Source organism: Coenobita brevimanus, chromosome 22 (assembly GCF_032717465.1).
Source record: "Coenobita brevimanus isolate Jiangsu-jjx chromosome 22, ASM3271746v2, whole genome shotgun sequence".
In the NCBI taxonomy this organism is placed as follows: domain Eukaryota; kingdom Metazoa; phylum Arthropoda; class Malacostraca; order Decapoda; family Coenobitidae; genus Coenobita; species Coenobita brevimanus.
The window spans coordinates 34,939,016-34,964,967 of record NC_136975.1 but is presented as its reverse complement, the minus strand read 5'-3'; the positions used below and the strand labels follow the sequence as shown (position 1 = coordinate 34,964,967).

Genomic DNA, 25,952 nt, shown 5'->3' with positions numbered 1-25,952 from the left:
CTTTCCTTCCTTGTGTCACTCTACTTTTCACTTCTTTTGCACATTTTCCTATCTTTTCTATCACTGTACCCAGGTATTTGAACTCTCTCACCACTTCCAGTCTCTCTCCATTCACTGTAACATGGCACTGGGAGTCAACTGTAAAATTAAGTCACCATCATCATCATCATCATCTAATCACATCACGAAATGCTAGGTGAGGACAACCTAACCAGCACTACGTACAAGTTACCAGTAATTTTTGAACACAGGCCTCCACATCAGCTTGCTGACAAGTGCAAGTTCTAACCAAACAGTGCAGTGTGCAATATTAAGTGAAGTGATACCTTTTTGGTGTGAAATACTGAAACAAGTGACTTGGAAATTGTGTCAACCTTATGTACACTGCCTCCCCAGTCGGCCGATGACAGGGCCTCCATTCAGCTGACTGAGGCAAGATGGTCATCCAGTGTTTACATCTGCTGTGATTGTATGCCTTTCATTCCACTTTGTACATGAAAGGCCACTGAAACACCAATGTCATTACCAAATAACAGCACAAGTGCTTAATAAACGAAGCAGTGTGCAATACTAAGTGAAGTGATGCCTTTTTGTCTGCGAAATACTGAAACTTGTGACTAAGAAATTGTGTCAACCATACGTACACAGCCTCCCCAGTCAGCTGATTGGGACAAGATGTCCACCCAACGTTTATTTTCTGTGACTGTCTGCCTTTCATTCCATGTTGTGCATGAAAGGTCACGAAAACACCATTGCTATCATCAAGTAACAGAGCAAGTATGTAACAAATAGTGCAGTGTGCAATGTTAAGTGAAGTACATAGAGGTTGGGGGAGTGGACTTTCGGACCACCACTTGGTAGTGCTCAGAAACAAAGTCCAAATGAATTGGAGAAAGAGAAGAAGGGAAGGACTGGAGGAAGTATTTCTACAAGGAAGGTGGAAAAGTTACAAGAGAATGGAAAAAAGGCAGAATATAAGAGGGAAGTGGAGGGGCAACTGGGTAAATATATATTGGAGCAGATGGGGATGTGGAAGGTGAGTGCAAAATATTCACAGAAGAAATCTATGCAGCATGAGAGGTGGTGTGTGGGGTGAAGAGAAGACGAAGGAGGGTGCAGGGAACAGCTTGGTGGAATGAAGAGGTGAGACAGACTGTGGCACAAAAGAAGAAAGCATATACAGTAGTGAGTAAATGAGAAACAGGGGCATGGAAGAAGTTGAGAGACTGAGGAGAGAGTTATATGTAGAGAAGAAGAGAGAGATGAAAAGATTAGTAAGAGAGAGTAAAAAGAAAGTGGATGAGGAATTTGGAAGAAACTTGAGTGTAAAGTGGAGGGAATGTAAGAAAATGTTCTGGAATGAGGTAAAGAGAGTTAGACTGGGTGTCAAAGAAGTTAGTCAAGGAGTAAAAGATAAAAGTGGTAGATTACTAGTGGACAAGGGAGAAAAAGTGAGCATATGGAGAGAACACTTTAAGGAATTGTTGAACACAGACAATACAAGTAATGCAAATACAAGTGGCTGGAAAATGGCTGGGAGAAGGAGGGATGTGGGAAGCGAGAAAGAAATCAGTAGGATGGAAGTTGTGGAAGCAATGAAGAAAGTTAAAATGGGGAAAGCCCCAGGAATTGATGAAGTGTGTGGTGAAATGCTGAAGCATGGGGAAGAGACAGTAGTAGAATGGATGTGGAAGATGTGCAGATTGGTCTGGGAGGAAGGTAGAGTCCCGGAGGATTTGAAGTCAGGTATAATTATTCCCCTGTACAAAGTAAAAGGGGAAAAAGAAGTGTGTGGTACTCATAGGGCCATTTGTCTTCTTAGTATAATAGGAAAAGTGTATGGTTGGATACTTGTAGAGGTGTATGATATGTAGGAGGACTGCTGGGCCTTGATAGCTGGCTGTGAAGCCTATGCTCAGAGTCGGACACATAAAAAAAAAAAAAAAAAAAAAAAAAAAAAACTTATTGACAGAGTTAGGGAAATAACAGAGGAATAAGTTGGAGAACAACATGGAGGTTTTAGGAAGGGAAGAGGTTGTGTTGATCAGATATTCATTCTTAGATCTTCAGCGGAAAAGTTTCTAGAGAAGGGAAAGAAGTTGTATGCGGCTTTCATGGAGTTGGAGAAAGCATATGACAGGGTGGATAGACAAGGATTGTGGAAAGTATTAAGAATATATGGAGTAGATGGGAAGTTGTTGAATGCTGTGAAGAGTATGTATGATGGTGCTAAGGCTGCAGTGCATGTGGTTGGTGAACTGAGTAAATTTTTCTCTTTGAAGGTTGGGTTGAAACAGGGATGTGTCATGTATCCATGGTTGTTCAATCTGTACATGGACGGGTTAATAAAAGAGGTACAAGGTAGGGTAGTGGATGCTGAAGTGGCCCTGGTAAGAGAGGGTAGCGTTTGGAAACTCCCTGTACTGTTGTTTGCAGATGATACTGTGTTGTTGAGTGAAGATGAAGGGGAGCTGCAAGGCTTGGTGGATGAGTTTGGGAGAGTGTGTAAGAAACAGAATCTATAGGTGAATGTAGGGAAGAGTAAAGTGATGGTCTTTGAGAGAGGTGAAGTCAGTGAATGTACAGTGAGGTTGGATGGTGAGGAATTGGAAAATGTGAGTACGTTTAAGCACCTGGGTGAAGACGAAGGGGAGCTGCAAGGCTTGGTGGATGAGTTTGGGAGAGTGTGTAAGAAACAGAATCTAAAGGTGAATGTAGGAAAGAGTTAAGTGATGGTCTTTGAGAGAGGTGAAGTCAGTGAATGTACAGTGAGGTTGGATGGTGAGGAATTGGAAAATGTGAGTATGTTTAAGTACTTAGGTAGTGTGATGAGTAAGGATGGAAGTTTGGAGGGTGAAGTGCTTGGAAGGGTACAGCAGGGAAGAAAGGTTGCTGGTTCCTTGAAAGCAGTGATAAGAAACAGGGAAGTGAGCATGGAAGTGACAAAGTTACTACATGACAGTATTGTGATACCAACTCTAATGTATGGAAGTGAAGCTTGGACGTTGCTGGAAGGGCACAAGTCAAGAGTGAGAGCAGTGGAAATGAGTTATTTAAGAGGAGCCTGTGGAGTCACATGGAGAGACAGGCTGACAAATGAGGATACAAAAGGAGCGTTGTGGTGTGGATGTGGATGTGATAGGAAAAATTAGGAGGAATACACTGAGGTGGTTTGGCCATGTGGAGAGGATGGAGTGAGAAAGACTGACGAAGAGAGTGTATGTGAGTGAGGTGGAGGGGGGGAGAGGGAGGGGGAGGCCGAGGATGAGATGGAGGGATGGGGTGGAGAAGTATATGAGAGAGGGGGGTGAGAGTTGGGAGCAGGGCAGTGAAATGTGGGGGGACAGGGTGATGAGGATGCGATTTGTTTGTGGCCACCCCGAATGGGATTGGGGCGTCTGGTGATAGATAGATATGACAGGGTGGATAGACTAGGATTGGGGAATGTATTAAGAATATATGGCACAGATGGGAAGCTGTTGAAGGCCATGAAGAGCATGTATGAGGGTGCTAAGGCTGCAGTGCGCATGGATAGTGAACTAAAGGTGGCATCACACTAGACCAAAACTGGCTGACATGCGAGCCAGTTTTGCAAGCCAAAACGGCTAGCAGAGTCAAGTGTCGTCACACTCGTGTGTTTTTGCGAGCCAAAACGGCTAACAGTGTTGTCTGCCTTGGCGCCTCGTGGTCATTTGTAAACAAACCACCACGGAGTACCCACTCCCCTTTCCTCAGTTTCAGAAACCTCCTAACGTCCTTTAGCAGCTCCAGAGCTACAAAGCAGTCTGCTACAGTTTTCCTTGGCGCAGGATCCATATAAAAATCTGATTTCTACTTGCTGTTTGGAGACAAAACAGACAAGCTCCTCGGGCTGGTCACCCGAGTGTCCGAATAATTATTTCATGTTACCAGAAAAAAAATATAAGTGAATAAAAACCACAAAAATTAAATTGTATTTACTTAACAAAATTAGTTAAAGTCTCCTTCTGTGAATACCAGAATATTTTCTCACCAATTACAAAAAAAATATATAGGCTCATTTGAGTTCTAATCCCACCAACAAGCTGTCAGTTAGAATTGTTATCCATTTCGCCTCGCAAGTGAAATCTCACTCGCCGTGAGTCAGTTTGGCTAGCAGGTTGCAAAACTGGCTCGCATGTTAGCCACTTTTGTCCCAGTGTGACGCTGCCTTACGTGAATTTTTTTTATTTAAAGGTTGGACTGAAACAAGGCTATGTCATGTCTCCATGGTTGTTCAATCTGTACATGGATGGGGTTATAAAGGAGATACAAGATAGGGCTGTCAATGTTGGAGTGGCCCTAGTGAGAGAGGGCAGTGTTTGGAAACTCCCTGTGCTGTTGTTTGCAGATGATACTGTGTTGTTAAGTGAAGAGTGAAGGCGAAGGGGAGCTGCAACGCTTGGTGGATGAGTTTGGGAGTGTGTGGAAGAAACGGAATCTAAAGGTAAATGTAGGGAGGAGTAAAGTTATGGTCTTCGAGAGAGGTGAAGTCAGTGAATGTACAGTGAGGCTGGATAAGGAGGAAATGGAAAATGTGAGTGCATTTAAGTACTTGGGTAGTGTGATGAGTAAGGATGGAAGTTTAGAGGGTGAAGTGCTTGAAAGGGTACAACAGGGAAGAAAGGTTGCTGGTTCCTTGAAAGCAGTGATAAGAAACAGGGAAGTGAGCATGGAAGTGAAAGGGCTACTACATGACAGTATTGTGATACCAACTCTACCATATGGAAGTGAAGCTTGGACCTTGTTGGAGGGACAGAATTCAAGAGTGAGAGCAGTGGAAATGAGTTATTTGAAAGGAGCATGTGGAGGCACATGGAGACAGACTGACAAATGAGGAAGTGAAGGTGCATTGTGGTGTGGATGTGGATGTGATAGGAAGCGTTAGGAGAAACACACTGAGGTGGTTTGGCCATCCGGAGAGGATGGAGAGCGAGTGATTGACGAGGAGAGTGCATGTGAGTGAGGTGGAGGGGGGGGAGGGAGGGGGAGGCCAAGGATGAGATGGAGGGATGGAGTGGAGAGGTATATGAAAGAGAGGGGTGTGAGCTGGGAGGAGGGCAATGAAATGGCGGGGCACAGGGCGACATGGAGGCAATTTGTTGTGGCCACCCCTTGCGGGATTAAGGCATCTGGCAATTGATAGATAGCTAACTTTTTGTGGGTGAAATAATGAAACTTGTGACTTGGAATTCTGTCTGGCAATCATGCTACTGTTAGTGGAATGCATGGTGCTACCGAGGGGTGCCAAGGGCAAGCTTTAAAAGGTATGATTTTTTTAGATTTTAGGTTTCAGCATCAAGAGAACTCTCCCTAACCCCATCGAACCCATGATATATTGTACACATTATAAGATACCATATATCATAATGCAATATGTTTTCACTTGATGCAACCCTAACGTATAGAAAGACCTAACTGTAAATAAAGCTTTGCTTTGGTCTATGTATCAGAAGATACTCATGACAAGGCAAGACCAGTACTAGCCAACCAGTTCCTCCACCAATGGAACTGAGATGAAATTAGTCACCAGGAGCACGACCGGGCACATCCACAAATGAACAGGTTTACAAATGCACCAGTTGACAAACCACTGAGTCTATGAATTTACAAGGCAGCATATCAGTGAGTCTATGAATCTCCCAGTCTATACACCACACTACATCCAGGTTACCACACTACACCCTGGTGAGCCTACAAGCCTATAGCAGCTAGCTCAGAAGCAATAATACAGTAGGTGTCAGGGCTAAGTGCCAAATCAACATAGGGAGACCTCAGCACTTTCAGAATCAACTACTCGACACACAAACACGCCAGTGTCAAGAACAGGCCACTCATCCCACTGCTGCCATCATTAATGTAATGAACATGGTGCAGTGTGGTGTACTGAGTATAGATTTTCTGTTTAGGTCATCACAGCAAGTTAAGGCCTCCTTGATTCTATCTCCTCTTTTTTCTCTTTATTACCTTCTTCCATCACCTTAGGTTTTGGTGAGTTGTTCTAGGGCTGATGTTTGGGATCACAGAGATTAAAAGTGGAGACTTGGATCCTACACTGATTGTGAGACTGAAATGTCTTATTTCTTTGTCTGCCCTAAACTTACTACTCTTCTTTATTAAAGGCTTTATTTGCATGGCTTTCTAAAGTTGCAGATTGGCTAGCCATTGCAAGCTGGGAGAGTATATCAAATTCCATCTCTGGTAAGCTTTTGCTCTGCATCCTCCAAGCCCTGAGTGTCAATATCTCTCTTTTGCTACTACCTATTAGTATACTCCCTTGTCCTCTGTCATTATACTGTATAACATAATCCCTATAAACTAACTACACACATTTCTATTCAGGTCTACCAAACTGTGCTGGTTATTAGCACCTAAGGTCGATGATATCACTGATAAAATACAATTTCTTTATTAAGTTCTCTATAAAGTACCAAAATCTCCATTTAAATGGGCTATGAGATTCAGCCTCCATGAGAATAATGTCAGAGCTGGGCCTTACCTTGAGTTGCTTCATCTTTGGTGCACGCCGTTTCATCTGCCGTCGTTGCTCCCTCTCTTCCCACTTCCTCTGCTTGTCTGGATCATCAATCTGTTAGATTTTCAGCGTATCATTTAATCACGTAAAGTACAGTAATAGGATGATGACAACTTTCTTAGCTGTTGAATTTATTACAAATGACAAATAGCTGTTGAATTTATTATAAATGACAAATACTGTATAGAAAAGAGACCTCATTTATACATTTGTTGTATGAGAGTTTAGAAACCACTGACCATACTAGCTCTGGGCTTTCCTCCCTCCACATTAATACCTGTGGCTATCCTCATCTAGTCCCCTTTTCACATCCTTTCACCATTTAACTAATCAGTTTGCATCATTTTTCTAGTATTTCTTCAGCCAAATCTCTCCCAGCACAATGTTTCTTGCTCTGTCACCCACTGATATCATACTCATCCCTCTCAACATTCTCACTTCAGCACATTCCAACCTCCATGAATTCTCTCCTTTCTCTCTATGGCGTACATTTCACTTCCATACAGCATAACACTTCTTAAACTTGTTTTGCAGTGTACCCTTTCCATGAACACAGCGCACTTTCACAGTCTGGCGAGGCTACAATTCCCAAACTTTTTCCACCCACTTCTCTTTCTAGCAATGGAATTAGCCTCTGCTGTTCCTCCCACACTCAACAGGTCTTCCAGGTAACCAAACTATTTCATGCATTCAAAGTGGCTGTCACCCCAAACAACACATAATTCATGCCAGAAAAAAAATCATAAAAATCACATCTTTCAGTCTACCTCTAATGCCACAGCACCTTTTGAGGACCCATCTACAACAACTACACAAGATAGAATTTCTCCCAGCTCACTTTTTTACACTCTGCTTAAGGCCACAAACCTTGTTCCACGGTATTACTTCCTCCACATCTACTACTGTTGATTTTTGTTTTCTATCCATCTATCTATCTATTGCCAGACGCCTTAATCCCGCAAGGGGTGGACACAAACAAACTGCCTCCATGTCACCCTGTCCCCCGCCATTTCACTGTTCTGCTCCCAGCTCACACACATCCTCTCTCATATACCTCTCAACTCCATCCCTTCACCTTGGCCTTCCCCTCCCTCTCCCCTCCTCCACCTCACTCAAAAGCACTCTCCTCATCAGTCTCTCACTCTTTACATGGCCAAACCACCTCAATGTGTTTCTCCTAACACTTCCTATCACATCAACATCCACACCACAACACTCCTTCACTTCCTCATTTGTCAGTCTGTCTCTCCATGAGACTCCACAGGCTCCTCTCAAACAACTCATTTCCACTGCTCTCACTCTAGACTACTGTCCCTCCAAAAAGGTCCAAGCTTCACTTCCATATGTTAGAGTTGGTATCACAATGCTGTCATGCAGTAACTTTTTCACTTCCATGTTCACTTCCCTGTTTCTTATCACTGCTTTCAAGGAACCAGCAACCTTTCTTCCTTGATGTACCCTTTCAAGCACTTCACTTTCTAAACTTCCAACCATACTCATCACACTACCCAAGTTCTTAAACACACTCACATTTTCCATTTCTTCCTTATCCAACCTCACTGTACATTCACTGACTTAATTTCTCTCGAAGACAATAACTTTTCTCTTCCCTACATTCACCTTTACACTCTCCCAAACTCATCCACCAAGCCTTGCAGCTGCTCTTCGTCTTCACTTAACACCAAAGTATCATCTGCAAACAACAGTACAAGGAGCTACCAAACACTTCCCTCTCTCATTAGGGCCCCAACGTCCACTGCTCGACCTCGTATCTCTTTTATAACCCCATCCATATACAGCGTGAACAAACATGGAGACATGACACATCCTTGTTTCAGTCCAACCTTCAAATAGAAAAATTCACTCAGTTCACTATCCAAACACCTGCAGCCTTAGCACCCTCATACATACTCTTCACAGCATTCAACAACTTCCCATCTACTCCATATATTCTTAATACTTCCCACAACCCTTGTCCATCCACCCTGTCATATGCTTTATCCAAATCCAAAAAGGCCGCATACATACAACTTCTTTCCCTTCTCTAGAAACTTTTCCACTAAAGATCTAAGACTGAATGTCTGATCTGCACAACCTCTTCCCTTCCTAAAACCTCCCTGTTCTTCTCCAACCAATTCCTCTGTTATTTCCATAACTCTGTCAATAAGTATCCTATCATAAACTTTTCCTATTAAGAATACAAATGCCCCTATGATTACCACACACTTCTTTTTCCCCCTTTTCCTTTGTACGAGGGAATAATTATACCTGACTTCCAATTCTCTGGGACTCTACCTTCCTCCCAGGACAATCTGTGCATCTTCCACATCCATTCTACTACTATCTCTCCCCCATGCTTCAGCATTTCACCACACACTCCATCAATTCCAGGGGCTGTCCTTCTTCATTGCTTCTACAACTTCCATCCAACTGATTTCTTCCTCCTTCTCACATCCCTCTTTTTCCCAGCCATTCCCCAACCACTTATACTTGCATTACTTTCATTGCCTATGTTCAACAATTCCTTAAAGTGTTCTCTCCATCTGCTCAGTTTTTCTCCCTTGTCCACTAGTAATCTACCACTTTTATCTTTCACTCCCTGACTAACTTCTTTAACGCCCGTCTAACGCTCTTTACCTCTTCTCAGAACATTTTCCTACATTCCCTCCACTTTACACTCAAATTCCTTCCAAAATCCTCATCCATTCTCTACTTACTCTCTCTAACTAATCTTCTCACCTCTCCCTCACACCACCTCACATGCTCCAAAGATTTCTTCTGTGAAAATCTTGCACACACCTTCCACATCCACCATCTGCTCCAATCCATATTTACCCAATCATTCGTCCACTTCCCTCTTATATTCTGCCTTTTCTTCATCATCTTGTAACCTTTCCACCCTCCTTGTATGAACTACTTCCTCCTGTCCTTCCCTTCTTCTATTCCTTCATTTCAATTGCTCATGTAGGTGAAGCAGCTCAAGGTTATGAAGGCATACTTGGGGGATGTGCGTATGGTATAAGGAATGCGGAAGGGGAAAGGATACTAGAGTTTGGGGAGGCAATGAACGTGACTGTGTGCAACACACATTTTAGGAAATGAGAAAGCAGGTGAATTAATTACGAGTCTGGGGGAAATAGCAGACAGAGATTATTTTCTCGTTAGGAGGGCTGACAGGAGGTTAGTGAGGGATGTGAAAGTTATAGGAAGCGGGGAGTGTGTGCTGCAGCACAAACTATTGATTTGTGATATGGTGCTTAACCCCTAAAATGCGGATCGTCGCATTTGCGACGGTCGGCCCAAAGGACAGAACGGCGGATCGTCGTGTTTGCGATTTGAGTTAATTTTGAATAACCGCGGGCAAGCAGGCTCCAACTGGTATTGTCTATCAGTACCGCCACCCGTGATCTACGTTTAGCACACTTGACCTTTGTACTACTGACCTCGGTTGTTGCCAAGTATCATTTTTTTTACCCACCCACGCACCGATGCGCGGCCCTCCCTCGTCGTGCGATATGGCAACGCGCGGACGACTCATACGTGTCAATCTGCGCCGTCATCTCGCAAGCACTTTCTGCTATTGGGAAACGCTTGTTTCCCCAGTTGTCACACTGTGATTTTTTCGCGCGGTTTGCCCCTGATTAGCGTCAGTCCACGCGAATCTTCCACGGTGACACCATGTCAAATTCAAGCTGCCTTCCAGCCCTCCATAAAAGGGTTTTGTGACCTCAACCCCCTTCAAAACCTTACCAGGAACTACTGAGGGACTAAGTGACTCTGCAATAGCCAGTGAACTATTGAAAGCCTCGATGGATTATGGGAGTGACGTCGGTGTGTGGTCAAGCCTGGCAGAGTCTGACACGCAATCAAGTGTGGAGTCTGGGCCAGAAGTGACTGTTTCTGTGCCAGAAGTGAGTGTGTCAGTGCCAAGCACCTCAACAGGGAAGGCTCCTGTGAAAAGGGGCCTTGAATATGGGAAGGGGGCAAAGAGAAAAAGGAGTGGTGACCCAAGCTCACTGCCATTGTCCCCTATGCCACGTCACGCCACCGCCAGCCCGCCACGCACTCCCAGCCCCATTCTCTCGTCCTCCTCTTCTGCTGCCCTGTCTCCTGAGTCGTCTGAGTCGCCTTCACCACCTCGAAAGGGAAGTAGACGTTCTACTTTACGTAGTAGAGGTTTTTGTAGGCCCAGTGTTCGTGTTGGTAGAGCTAGAACTTTGTCCCCTAGTGTAAGAATAGCTCGTAAGGAAACTCGCACTAGGCAACTCGGCAGTCACGCCACCGCGAGTGACCTTGAACCCGCTGATAATGTCCCCACCACCACCACCACTACATCAACACGACCTAGGACAGCCTCTGCCCCACGCACTGTCTCACCGCCTGTCTCACCGCCTGCCTCACCCACTCCCACACGACCTGCCTCACCCCCCGCCGCCCCCAGCACCTCCCAGCCTAGGCAGGGCACTCTTGATGCCTTCGTGTGGTCAGAGGGCTCAGATTTTGTGCCGGAGGATCTGCCCTTTGATGACAGTGGGTGTGGAGTTCAGGCTGACTTCCCTGCCGACGAGGATGGTGAATGCTTGGACTACCTGTTGGCCTTCCTTGACAACGAGGTAATGGAGCAGATTTGTACCGAGACAAACAGAGTACGAGGGGCAATCTGCTGCAGTTCGCAAAGGAGAAAGTGAGGCGGCCACGCCATCCACATCGCAGATGGCAGCATGGGTGCCTCTAACGATCAGGGAACTTTTTGTATTTATTGGGTTGATGTTATTGATGCCCCACAATTGGAAACATAAGCTGGAGGAATACTGGAGTTCAGACGATCTTTGCCCAACACCAATTTTCAATAAATACATGAGCCGCGATCGTTTTAGGCAGCTCATGACTTACCTTCACTTCGCAAACAATGATGAGCCTTCCCGAACTGGCCCATTATGGAAAGTGAGGGGAATCCTGAACTTGATCAAGGATAAGTTTACGAGGTTCCTGCGCCCTTTCAAGAAAGTGGTGATTGACGAGTCCTTGGTTTTGTTCAGGGGCCGTCTTCGGTTTGTGCAGTACATTCCAAGCAAACGGCACCGCTTTGGAATCAAGTTTTTCGTGCTGTGCGACTGCAAGACGGGGTTCATCTTAGACTTCGTCATTTACACCGCCAGCAATGTCGATTTGGACAAGACTGACCCCCTTGGATTCTCTGGTTCTGTGGTGAAAGTACTTTTGGAAAAGTACTTTGGTGAGAATCATGTCCTGTATATGGACAATTACTATACAGCTCCTAAACTTGCAAAGTACCTTTCTGAACACGGCGTCGGATCCTGTGGCACTGTCAGGAGCAATAGGGCACACTACCCTGCCTTCCCCGAGGCTGAAAAGTCAAAGCGGGGAGACGTGCACCTGAAGAAATCTGACAAGATGCTTGCGATCAGGTGGCATGATAAGAGAGTCGTGAATGTGCTCACCACAGTACACAAGGGGGAAATGCTGGCCACAGGGAAGGTCGACAGAAGGACTGGCGAGCCTGTGATGAAGCCTGATGCTGTCATTGACTACAATGTCAATATGCGGCTGGTGGACAAGTCTGACATGATGATCGGAGAGATAGACTGCCTGAGGAAAAATCGTCGTTGGTACAGGAAGGTGTTCTTGCACTTGATTGATATGTGCATGCTGAACGCCTTCATCCTGTATAAAATCAAGAACAGGAAGCCAGCAAACTACTCTCTCTGAAGATTTTCTAAGACTTGTGTCTACCAGCTGCTTCAGCGTTATGGCCAGGTACTTTCAACAGGTCCCAAATGCCACCCTCAGACACCTCCAGACCGCCTACAGTGTCAGGCCTACCTTCAGCGACACCGCCTGGAGCCACTGCCTGCCACTGCCAAGAGGGGAAAAGCACTGAGGAGGTGTCATGTGTGCAGCCACACTACCAGGCAGGACAGAACCTTTAGGCGCACCTCCTTGCAGTGCAAAGAGTGCAAAGTTCCCCTCTGTGCTTACCCGTGTTTCTTTGACTACCACAGCCTGACTAGATTTTGAAAATGAGGGTAAGATTCTTTGAAATAATACTGAGAGTGACAGTGATACTAGTGTTTAGTTTTCTTTTACGTACTGACAGTGACAGCCTGATGAGTGTAAATTAGTGTATGTACTTGTAAAAGCACTGACAGTGACAGTGTTTTTTGGTGTAAATAATTGTACATAGTAATAATATAAGTATTGCGAGTGACAGTCACTCCAGTGTAAGAAGATGAAAGCATATGTTCCTATTCTATGTTCTGACAGTGACAGTTTGTTGTGTAGAAAAGATTATTTTTATAACAATGGACAGTGACACTGATGAATATGGCAAAAAACGGACAGCTACAGTGAAAGTGAGTGATAGAAATGAAGTGCGAGTGGCCGACCGGAGCGAGAATAAAGTGCCTGCCGTAAGGCTGAATAAACTCGCGCCGCGGTGGTCTTCCTCAGTCCCGATCCACAATACTGGCAGTGACAGTGATTTTTATGGCCGTAATAGTGACAAGCGAACGTTTGCGAAGTACTATGATGGAAAATAATGTAGTATACGTGTTTTTAGCCATGAAAAGGCAAATGTGACAATAGTGACGGGAAGATCGCCGCGGCGCTCCATGTCGGCCGTGCGCTCCGTTCATTTTAGCCTTATTTTCAGTGCTTATTGTACAAATACGGATTCCAAACAACCTGTACATTGTTGTATAAAGTGTACTGTGACAGATTGAGGCTGTGGCAGAAAGAAAACCGGGTTTCTGGAGGTGTGAAAGTGAAGACTTTGTTACCCAACTTTCCAAGTCTTCACAAGTCCTTTGGTAGTCCACGAAGGCTCAACATGTGTCTCAGGAGAAAGCTGAATGTAAGTACTATATGCCATAAAAATTTTAATGCTCTAGGGTTAATCTCTGATTTTTGGCAAATATTTTCCCACAGGTACTCAGACCCCGCTACAACCCCGCCACAGCGGGGGGATCGGCCGTACACAGCCGCGTTTTAGGGGTTAAAGAACAAGTGATGAAAGAGATGGCTTATGTACCTACGAGGAAAATATGGAAGCTGGAAAACCAAGTAGTAAGGGATGCCTTCTATATCGAGATGAGAAGAGTGGTGGCTGAACAGGGAGCCGTAGACAGAGGTGTTAATGAACAGTACAGAGCCCTCAAGAACAACCTCTTGAGAGTTACTGATGTAATATGTAGTTAGACAAGAGGCCCACCAAGACATAAAGTAACTTGGTGGTGAGATGAGGGCGTAGAAACTGCAGTTAAGGAGAAAAGAAGCGTTTTCCAGGAATGGAAGAAGGGTGATAACAAGGAGGAATACTTTTTTTTTTTTTTTTAATGTGACCGACTCTGGGCATAGGCTTCACAGCCTGATTTCAAGGCCCAGTAGTCCTCCTACGTACCGCACACCTCTACATGTCACCACTTCGGCGCTAACACCCATCGTCCATACTGAATACATGCTAGGGCTGTCTCATATAGGACTGATGTATTGGTATTAGCGGGGGTATTTTTACGACATGTCGGCGGGTCGCCAAGCCTATGCCTAGAAGAGAGGTATACAGGGCAAAGGCTTGGTCACAGAGACTTTTACTTAATAACCTAAATCATGGGGAATGGAAAAATATGATATTTGGGGCGGCAAATCAGATGAAAACGGATAATTGGGATATTATGGGTGAGCAGTGTGTGAAGAATGATGAAGGATGGGTAGTGGTGAACAGTGGGGATATTAAAGATACATAGAGAGAACATTATACCCGGTTGTTGAACGAGGAGTTTGATTGGGACAGGTTTGGAGCCAGCAGATCCAGTGACTGGCCCTTGGCCTTTGATTGACGCTGCTACTGTGAGTGAGACAACAGGCAAGATGCAGATGGGGAAGGAAGTAGGTGTGTCTGGGTTGACTGCCGAAATGTTGAAGGCCTCAGGAGATATAGAGGTGAGGTTAGTCACTGACCTGATAAATATGATTATATATGAGTGTGTTGTCCCAGATGATTGGTTGAAGAGTGTAATTGCAAATGTGTACAAAGGGAAGGGTGATGCTGTGGAAAGAGGAAATTATAGAGGTATAAATCGGTAGAGCGGTGGCCTGCAGTCCTACCAGACCCAGGTTCAAATCCCGGCTGGAGCAGGGAACAGTTTAAGGGTTTCATTCATTCATTCATTGCCAGACGCCATGTATCCCACACGGGGTGGCCAAGGGCTTAGAGTTAATTGTTTTTTACAGGGAGGGGCACTAATCCTCCACCAACCCCACTTGACACGTAGGGATGCCAACAGCATCTGGTGTTCCCAGGTGGTCACCCATCCAAGTACTAACCAGACCCAACATTTAAGGATTTGAATTTCATTAAAATCAGACTTTACTGATCTACCAGATGACCCGCCGACATGTCGTAAAAATACCCCCGCTAATACCAATACACCAGTCCTGTATGAGACAGCCCTAGCATGTATTCAATACAGACGGTAGGTGTTAGCGCCGAAGTGGTGACATGTTGAGGTGTATGGTATGTAGGGGGACTACTGGGCTTTGGGAGCAGGCTGTGAAGTCTATGCCCAGAGTTGGACACATAAAAAAAAAAAATAATAAGATAATGAAGGTAATGGAGAGAGTTTTAGAAGGTATGATTAGAGAAAGAGTGAATACTGATGAGATGCAGTTTGAATTTTGCCAGGCAAGGGGAACACTGATGCCATATTCATTGTTCAAAAACTTCAGGAAAAATGTATTGGGAAGAAAAGGGATCTGTATTTTGTTTTTGTTGATTTGGAAAAGGCCTTTCACATAGTCCCTTGAGAAGTGGTGAAGTGGGCAATGAGAAAAGCTTGGCTTGGAGGAGTGGCAGGTTAGGGTGGTTATGGCCATGTATGTGGGTGCTCGCACCCAGGTAAGAGTGAATGGAGATTTGAGTGATGAGTTTTCCGTAAATGTTGGTACACACCAGGGGTCAGTTTTGAGTCCCATGTTGTTTATCATGGTACTTAAGGCCCTCTCATGTGACTTCAGAAACGGACTACCGTGGAAGATGTTGTATGCAGATGATTTGGTGTTGATTGCAGAGATTGAAGGGGAGGCAGAGGAAAGATTTAGGAAGTGGAGAGGTGGTAAGAGGCACAAGGCCTTAACCCCTTAACCGCGGGGCATCACTTTCGTGATGCTTGGGAGCAAGGGATCATACCGCGGGGCATCACTTCTGTGATTCTGTGTTATTTTGAATTTGCCCAGGCTTTCAAGTGGTGGCTTGTATCATCTATCAGTACTGCAAATGTCCAACACTAGTCAGCACTCCTAATCTCATCTGTACTACCATCCATTGTTGACAATTTAGCCATTTCTCCCCGTTCTTGACTCCCCTCCCTACCTCCCCTCTCCTCTCACCTGCCCAGCCGTGCTACGCTAAGTAAATCTTCCCTGGAATTTTCCACTGATTTCATCCATTGATATAAGCCCTATGCCCTATTCTTATACCAAATAATATATACAAAAAAGAAATAAGGTAAGTGATAGTGCCATACACCTGGAATTGGCTAATTATCATCTGACAACACCTCACCTGCATTCTTTCGCTAATTTTCGCTGTTTATTTCCCCTTGAAATATGCCGTATAATCTATTCTCGTAATAAAAATATATATAGCAAAGGAAGGGAGAAGCCTAAGTGATGTTTACATTCACCTGGAACTAGCCAATTTATTATGTATTGTCTAGATTTCCTACTGATCATTTCATAGCATATATATTAGCAGCTGTCACCACGCTGACATTGGCAGCATTGCACTCCCCCTAGGCAGGCCACCACACTGTATTCTGTTTACTGTTGTCTTTCAAGGTGAAACCACGTCGGATTCGCACCTGTCCAATTCCGCCGCTTTTTAGCCCCATGCAAAGGTCCCTGTGACCTCTACCCCCGACAAAACCTCGTGTGGAAAGGGGTAAAGGGCTAAGTGACTGCTGTGGAACGTGAACTGGCTAATTTGTCAATGAAAATGATAGACAGTGACTACGATCTTTCTGGTGAGTAAAACAGTGCAAGTGGAAATGTAAATAATGTGTAAATAATGTGTAAACAGCAAGTGAAAGCAATGAATGTAAATATAAGTGAACAGTGGAAAATAGTTTTATAAGTTACTGCAAGTGACAGTGCATAACACAGTGTAAATAAAATAGAAATGTAAATAATGTAAATAAAATAGAGAATGTAAATAGAAATGTAAATGAGTAGTAATATAAGAATACGAGTATATATACTAGGAGTAATGAAAGTGAAAGTTTCTCTCAAGCATGTATGAATACTATGAGTTATGAAAGGGAAAATGACAGATTCACTCTCAACACTAGTATACAGGACGAGAAAGTGAATGCTACGTATATTACTGAAAGAGAAATTGAATGCCTACAGTGACAATAAACTACTATTACTGAAGGAAACTTATGGATAAAGACTGTAGATATATATAGGTGTTATACAGTAATAGAAATATAAAGTGTGAGTGATTTTATGAATAATAAATGACAGAACACCAGCGGCGAACGATCGCAAGTGGGAAGGTCATACGCGCTCGTAATTTTCATTGCTTTCACAGTGTTTTTTTTTTTTTGGAGTATGGATTCCAAACTATTTGAGAATCATAGAATAGTGTTTCTAGTGATAATATCAGGCTGTGGTAATCATATTGATTATGTGTGTGTGGATGAAAGGATACGAAAATGTGTAATGGATGCAAGAGCTTATAGAGGTTGGGGGAGTGGACTTTCTGACCACTACTTGGTGGTGACCAGAATCAAGGTCCATTTAGGATGGAGAAATAGAAGAAGGGAAGGAGGGGAAGAAGGAGTATTTGTAAGGAGAGTGGAAAGGTTACAAGAGGATGAGAAAAAGGCAGAGTATAAGAGAGAAGTGGAGGAACGATTGGGCAAATATGAATTGGAGCAGATGGGGGACATGCAAGGTGTGTGCAGGATATTTACAGAAGAAATATGTGCAGCATGTGATGTGGTGTCTGGGATGAAGAGAAGACAGAGGGGTGTGCAAGGAACAGCGTGGTGGTATGAAGAGGTGAGACAGGCTGTGGCACAAAAGAAGAAAGCATACAATGAATGGATGAGAAATAGGGGCGTGGAAGTTGTTGACAGGCGGAAAAGAGAGTTATATGTAGAGAGAAATAGAGAGGTGAAAAAATTAGTAAGAGAGAGTAAGAAGAGAGCGGATGAGGAATTTGGAAGGAACTTGATTGTAAAGTGGAGGGACTGTAAGAAAATGTTCTGGAAAGAGGTGAAAAGAGTAAGACAGGGTGGAAGTGAAGTTAACAGGGGAGTGAAAGATTACTAGTGGAGAAGGGAGAAAAAGTGAGCAGATGGAGAGAACACTTTAAGGAATTGTTGAATATAGACGATGGAAGTAATGCAAGTATAAGTGGCTGGGGAATGGCTGGGGAAGGAGGGAGGTGAGAAGACAGGAAGAAATCAGTAGGATAAAAGTTGTGGAAGCAATGAAGAAAGTGAAATTGGGGAAAGCCCCAGGAATTGATGGAGTGTGTGGTGAAATTCTGAAGTATGGGGGAGAGATAGTACTAGAATGGATGTGGAAAATGTGCAGATTGGCCTGGGAGGAAGGTAAAGACCCGGAGGATTGGAAGTCAGGTATAATTATTCCCTTGTACAACGGAAAAGGGGAAAAAGAAGTGTGTGGTAATCATAGGGGCATCTGTCTTCTTAGTACAATAGGAAAAGTGTATGGTAGGATACTTATTGACAGAGTTAGAGAAAGAACAGAGGAATTAGTTGGAGAAGAACAGGGAGGCTTTAGGAAGGGAAGAGGTTGTGTAGATCAGATATTCATTCTTAGATCTTTAGTGGAAAAGTTTCTAGAGAAGGGAATGAAGTTGTATGCGGCTTTCATGGATTTGGAGAAAGCATATGACAGGGTGGATAGACAAGGATTGTGGAAAGTATTAAGAATATATGGAGTAGATGGGAAGTTGCTGAATCCTGTGAAGAGTATATATGATGGTGCTAAGGCTGCAGTGCGTGTGAATGGTGAACTGAGTGAATTTTTCTCTCTGAAGGTTGGGTTGAAACAGGGATGTGTCATGTCTCTGTGGTTAATTAATCTGTACATGGATGGGGTAATAAAAGAGGTACAAGGTAGGGTAGTGGATGTTGGAGTGGCCCCGGTGAGAGAGGGTAGTGTTTGGAAACTCCCTGTACTCTTGTTTGCAGATGATACTGTGTTGTTCAGCGAAGACGAAGGACAGCTGCAAGGCTTGGTGGATGAGTTTGGGAGAGTGTGTAAGAAATGGAATCTAAAGGTGAATGTAGAGAAGAGTAAAGTGATGGTCTTTGAGAGAGGTGAAGTCAGTGAATGTACAGCGAGGTTGGATGGTGAGGAATTGGAAAATGTGAGTACGTTTAAGTACTTGGGTAGTGTGATGAGTAAGGATGGAGGTTTGGAGGGTGAAGTGCTTGAAAGGGTACAGCAGGGAAGAAAGGTTGCTGGTTCCAAGAAAGCAGTGATAAGAAGCAGGAAAGTGAGCATGGCAGTGAAATAGTTACTACATGACAGTATTGTGATACCAACTCTAATGTATGGAAGTGAAGCTAGGACGTTGCTAGAAGGACACAAGTCAAGAGTGAGAGGAGTGGAAGTGAGTTATTTAAGAGGAGCCTGTGGAGTCACATGGAGAGACAGGCTGACAAATGAGGATATAAAGGAGCGTTGTGGTGTGGATGTGGATGTGACAGGAAGCGTTAGGAGGAATACACTGAGGTGGTTTGGCCATGTGGAGAGGATGGAGGGTGAAAGACTGACGAAGAGAGTGTATATGAGTGAGGTGGAGGGGGGAAGAGGGAGGGAGAGGCCGAGGATGAGATGGAGGGATGGGGTGGAGAGGTATATGAGAGAGGAGGGTGTGAGTTGGAAGCGGGGCAGTGAAGTGGCGGGGGACAGGGCGACATGGAGGCGATTTGTTTGTGGCCACCACGAACGGAATTGAGGCGTCTGGCAATAGATAGATAGATAGGTAATCATATTACGGGTTGTCAGGAAGTGTAAAGTGGAGACTTCGTTACCCAAGTTTAGAGGTCTCCACAAGTCGTACGGTACTCGACGAAGGCTCAACAAACATCCCAGGAGAAAGCTGGAGGTATGTGCCATATGCATATGTAATTTTAATATTCTAGGACTAATAACTAATTTTTGGCAAATATTTTTAGAGAGTCTGTCGGAGCGCGAATATGCCCTTGAGACACGCAGGTCAAGCAAAAACAACCCTGCGGTTTAGGAGTTAAGAGTAAATGCAGATAAAACAAAAGTGATGATATCTAGGGTTGGTGTCGGTACTGTCAAAGACGAGGGAGAGTGGCCATGTGCAGTTTGCCACAACGGTGTGGGAAGTAATTCCATCTTGTGCAGTGTTTGTGATAATGGAATGCAAAAGACATGTAGTGGTATAAGAGGAAGACTGCGAGATAATGCTGATTTTAAGTGTGCGGCGTGTCGAGGAGAGCAGGCGGAGATTGTCAGGCGTGAAGGACTGAACTTGCTGGTGAGCCTCTTGAGTGTGTGGAAGTTTTGTTATTTGGGAGCCATGTTATGTGCTGGAGGTGGGGCTGGAGCTAGCTCTGTGGCTAGAGTGAGAAGTGGTTGGAAGAAGTTCAGGAAGCTGTTGCCTCTCCTGACATTGAGAGGACTCTCCCTACATGCTAAGGGGTCTTTGTATGCAGCATGTGTTAGGAGTGTGATGCTGTATGGTAGTGAGACCTGGGCAGTAAAGGAAGAGGATATTCACAGGCTCAAACGTACAGAAATGACAATGGTTAGGTGGATGTGCAGTACGTCCCTGCGTGCAAGGCCTGGGGGGGCTGGGTTTACGATGGAAGAGTTGAGGGGTAGGATGGGACTGGAGTGTATTGGTGTTGTTATGAGGGGAGGTAGATTGAGATGGTTTGGGCGTATGGAGAGGATGGGGGACGATAATTGGGTGCAGAAGATGAGAAGTGTTAATATTGGGGGTGGGGTTGTCAGGGATAGACCGAGAAAGACATGGGACGAGGTTATTAAGTGTGACCTCAGCGTTAAGGGACTGAACAGGGAGGCTGCAACTGACTGTGCAGCATGGAGAGCTGCCATTAGGTGACCAAGGCCAACGCTTGCAAGCATGTTGGGGCCTTCAAAAATGAACAAACGAACTTGATTCCCACCACCACCACCAAGAGGTGGTCAGAAAGTCCATTCCCCAAACCTCCACATGTTTTACCAGGATTAATTCAGGCCATTTGCTTCATTTCATCACATCCTTCCACCTCAACTTCTATCTGGCCTCTTGCAGGCTTGCAGCAATCAAAACTAAATAATCAGCATATAAAAGCTCCCAAAGTAGCCCACTGATAAACTCTTGACAATGCTTTAGGTTCCAAGATGAATGGACTCAGCAATGAACTCCAGTGTACCCCGACAATGAATAAGAATTCCTCCCTTAATACTCTACTCACACTCATAGACACAGTTGACTACTTGTCCCTCTGTACATTTTCAACACCAACCAGACAATCATTTCCTCAATACTTACCTTTCTCATGGCCAATTAACTACCATCCCTGAGCTTCTACAAAAATCTACAAGAAACTTCTGTTCTTAAGTTATTTCTCTTGTAGCTGTCACACAATAAATACTGTATCAGTCATGTTTCTGGCTAACCACTCAGTGGCCAAGAGATTAACACTGCTAGCTACAAAGCTGCTGCCCTGATAGTGCCAAGGTTTGAATTACTGCAGGCAGCTGGCATCACTAAACTCAGATGTTCCATTGCCCTTTGTGAGTTGGTGGGTAAAATGAGTACCAGGGATAACACCAAAGGGGGGCGACTGTGTACCTTGTATGATGCAGTGGCCTTGCATCACATGACAGTGGGTGTAGGGGGGCTTCAAGAATACTCCCCAAGTATCCCTGCTTGTCATACGAGGCAACTAAAAGGGTTGGTGGTGGGTTAGTGCACCACCCTGTAAAAAGAACTAACTAAAAAAGAGAATAAAGCGCCTCGGACTTGGACAGACCATACGTTGATGACTAAGGAATGGACAAAGGACATTCTTAGGGTGGGAACATGGAATGTGAGAGGAGTGAATGATGAAGTGAAAGAGAGAGAGATTGTTCAGGTGCCTGAAGATGCAAAGGTGGATATATGTGGATAGACTGAAACTAAATGGTAAGGTGAAAGGGTGAAAGAATGGGAATATGGTTTAGGTATATGTGCGGGAGTCGATGAGAATGAGAGGGCAAGAGAGGGAGTATGTCTGATGATAAACAAGAAGTGGAAGGAGAATATAAGAGAGTATGGAACAGCGGGTGCAAGGATTGTATGGATGAGGATGAAAGTAGGTATACAAGCGTGGACGATTGTATGTGTGTATGAACCGACAGAGGATCGAGTGGCAAGTGTGAAAGATGAGTTTTGGGCGAGAGTAGAAGCATGTAAGGACAAGTTTGAGAGGAGCGCGAGAGTGCTGTTAATTGGAGACATGAATGGCAAAGTTGGGAATGTACGAGTGGATGGAGTGGTTGGTCAGTGGGGTGTGCCAGCTGAAGTAGATGGGAATGGAAGTGCTTTGGTGGACATCTGTGCTTGTAAGGGGTTGGCAATAGTCAACACCTACTTTCGGCATAAGATGATCCAACGGTATACATGGAGAGTAATGAGGAGGATGGATGGTGAACTTGTTGAACGAAAGGCAGTGATAGACTACATGTGTGTGGATGAGCGAATGAGAAGACAAGTGTTGGATGCAAGAGTGTGGAGAGGGTGGGGGAATGGAGTCTCGGACCATCACTTAGTGATGGCCAAGGTAAAGCTGCAAAGAAAGTGGTTGAGGAGACGAAGGGGAAGACAGGAGGAAGCAGCTCCTGTGAGAAAAGTGGAGAAATTGCAAGATAGTGAGAAAATGACAGAGTATAAAAGCATAGTGGAAGAAAGAATGGGAAGGTATGAAGTAGAGCAGATGGAAGGGGTGGAAGACGTATGTAAGATATTCACGGACGAGATAGGCGCAGCGTGTGAGGCGGTTTGTGGAGTGAGGAGGAGATGCAAGGGTGTGCAAGGGACAGCATGGTGGAATGATGAGGTGAAACGAGCTGTGGAACAAAAGAAGAAGGCATATAGTGAATGGCTAGCAAGTAGAGGTACGGGAGAAGATGAGAGAGAGAAGAGAGAGGTATATGTGAGCAGGAGAAGGGAGGTTAAGAGACTGGTGAAGGAGAGTAAGAAGAAAGTGGATGAAGAGTTTGGGAGGAATCTGAGTGTGAAATGGAGGGAGAGTAAGAAATTGTTTTGGAAGGAGGTAAAGAAAGTAAGGCAGTGTGAAAGGGGAAATAGTAGAGGAGTGAAAGATAGGAATAATAGATTGTTGGTGGAGAAGAGAGAGAAATTGAGGAGATGGAAGGAGCACTTTGAGGATTTGTTGAATGTACAGAGTGAGAGCAGTGCGAGTATAAATGGTTGGGGAATGGCTGGGAGAAGAAGAGATGAGAGGAGGGAGGAAGAGATCAATAGGGCAGAAGTAGTGGAAGCAATGAAGAAGATTAAGTTGGGAAAGGCCCCAGGAATTGATGGAGTGTGTGGTGAAATGCTTAGGTATGGGGTGTGAGATTGTTGTGGAGTGGATATGGAAGTTGTGTAGATTGGCTTGGGAAGAGGGAAGGGTTCCAGAGGACTGGAAATCAGGTATAATTGTTCCTTTATACAAAGGAAAAGGGGAGAGAGAAGTATGTGGTAACCATAGGGGTATTTGCCTTCTTAGTGTGACTGGTAAAATATATGGTAGAATACTCACTGATAGGGTTAGGCATATGACAAAGGAGCTAGTTGGAGAAGAACAAGGGGGATTTACGAAGGGAAAAGGGTGTGTAGATCAGATATTTGTTCTAAGATGTTTAGTGGAGAAGTATCTAGAGAAGGGAAGGAAAGTGTATGCTGCCTTCATGGACTTGGAGAAAGCTTATGACAGAATAGATAGGCAAGGTATGTGGAAGGTATTAAGAATATATGGAGTGGAGGGGAAGTTGTTGATTGCTGTGAAGAGTATGTACAAAGGAGCTAGGGCTACAGTGCGAGTGGATGGTGAGCTGAGTGAGTTCTTTGATCTCAATGTGGGACTGAAACAGGGTTGTGTGATGTCTCCATGGCTGTTTAATATATACATGGATGGGGTTGTAAAGGAGGTGCAGGGTAGGGCAGTGGATGTGGGGGTGGCTTTAATGAATGAGGGTGAGATTTGGAAGCTTCCGGTGTTGTTGTTTGCTGATGATACAGTATTGTTGAGTGAAGATGAATGGGAGTTGCAAGGTTTGGTGAATGAATTTGGGACAGTGTGTACGAGGAGGAATCTGAAAGTTAATGTAAACAAAGTAAAGTTATGGTGTTTGAGAGGAATGAAGTCACAGAGTGTGCAGTGAGGTTGAATGGTGAGGATATGGAGAATGTGAGTGAATTCTAGTACTTGGGTAGTGTGATGAGTAAGGATGAAACTTTGGGGGATGAAGTGCATGAAAGGGTACAGCAGGGAAGGAAGGTTGTTGGTACACTGAAAGCAGTGATGAGAAATAGGGAGGTGAGTATGAAAGTTAAGAAGTCACTGCATGATAGTATTGTGATCCCTACCCTGACGTATGGAAGCGAGGCGTGGACCTTGCAAGAGTGGAACAAGTCAAGAGTGAGAGCAGTGGAAATGAGTTACTTGAGAGGAGCATGTGGAGTGACGTGGAGGGACAGGTTGACGAACGAAGAAGTGAAGGAACGTTGTGGGGTGGATGTGGATGTGGCTGAGAAGATAAGGAGAAATACACTGAGATGGTTTGGGCATGTGAAGAGAATGGAGAATGAAAGACTGACTAAGAGGGTGTATGTAGGTGAGGTGGAGGGAGGGAGAGGCAGACTGAGGATGAGGTGGAGGGATGGAGTTGGGAGGTATATGAGGGAGGGGGGGGGAGTTGGGGGGAGGGTAGTCAAATGGTGGGTGACAGAGCGACTTGGAGGCATTTTGTCTGCGGCCACCCTTGTGGGATTAGGGCATCAGGCTATAGATAGATAGATAGACAGAATCTCAAAGGTTTGGGTTATCGCAATAAGCACCATGGCTAAGCACCTCTTGGTGTCTATTCCCACCTTTACTCAATAACCCTTTTCCATAACCTTCACTGTCTGATCTAACTTATTGAACCCTCTGAAGCTACCTCTCTCCACTCATCACCTGTACACGTTCACAATCACATTCTTCAACCAATCTCTGAATTGTTTCTTCCCAAACACCTGCATCTATGATTAGTTAACATTTTAACCCTCTAGGGAACCGTAAGTTTCCAACAGGTTTCTGTGGCATGAACAAAGCTGATAACCCAGCTTAGAAGCAGTTTAGGAAGCCATCTAAAGAAAAATAAAGGTTCAATGGCCAAATCAGTCCCTGGAAATTGGTTATATTGGTATAAATAGTATACTGTCATCTTCGATAGTGTTTCTACTATAACATATGCAAATAAAAACACAAAAAACTGTTGAAAGAAACTACAGAAATCCAGTGAAAATAAAGTGACCAAGGGTAAAAATCACTGAAAAAAATCCCTCCATCCTAGCAAAAAATTTTGTCAGCACAGCTCATGACCAAAGCATATTAGAAGAGGCTGGAGGACTCCATTGCAGATGCCTGTCCAGGATGTAACACAGCACCTCATACTATTAAGCACATTATGGGCAACTGCAATGCACACAATTGCCTGCTCCAACAACACAACATACACTCCTTGACAGCCCTGTGGGAAAGCCTGGTCTTGGCCGTGGCCATACTTAGGGACTTGGGACTGTTCGGCCAGACTGCCTAGGGAACAACTACAACTACTACTACCAAAGCATAAGTCTAGATGCAGAATTTTACGAGCTTTCTTGTGGTGTTTTTGGAATTTCAATATGACCAACAGTTTTTTAGTGAATCACACATACACATACACACAAACACACACACACAGGTCACCGACAGAAACAGAGCTCTTCCTGGATCGTGGAGAAATAATCGCAAACTCAGCAACGAAAAGAAGACCAGCCTATTTGTGATCATGTTAATGAGTGCATGAGTGGTGGTCCCGTCAGACAGTAGTAAAAAAAAACGTGGTTTCACTCACAAAAAGAACAAGATATAGTGAAAACAGTCTCCATATTGTTGAATCATGACGGACGGTGCAATGTTTGCAAGTGGCGAGAGAGAATTCAAGGGCTTCTGTGAAGAGGAGATGGGAAATGGAAGTATTAAGTTGAACCACACAAGAATAGCAGGTGTAGAGAAAACAGCGGAGAGGAATGTCCAGGAGAAAAAAAGGTATGAGCAGTAATTAA

General features: G+C 44.5%; 1 protein-coding gene across 2 annotated transcripts in view; it reads right to left on the bottom strand.

The window, feature by feature from the left end:
- LOC145392516 (PAT complex subunit CCDC47) overlaps window positions 1-25,952 on the bottom strand; it is a 447,784-nt gene that overhangs the window by 11,166 nt on the left and 410,666 nt on the right. For both annotated transcript variants that reach the window (XM_080266910.1, XM_080266911.1), the window contains one exon: window positions 6,518-6,607. In XM_080266910.1, coding sequence (XP_080123036.1) covers window positions 6,518-6,607 — 90 coding nt within the window. The remainder of the gene's footprint in view (window positions 1-6,517; window positions 6,608-25,952) is intronic.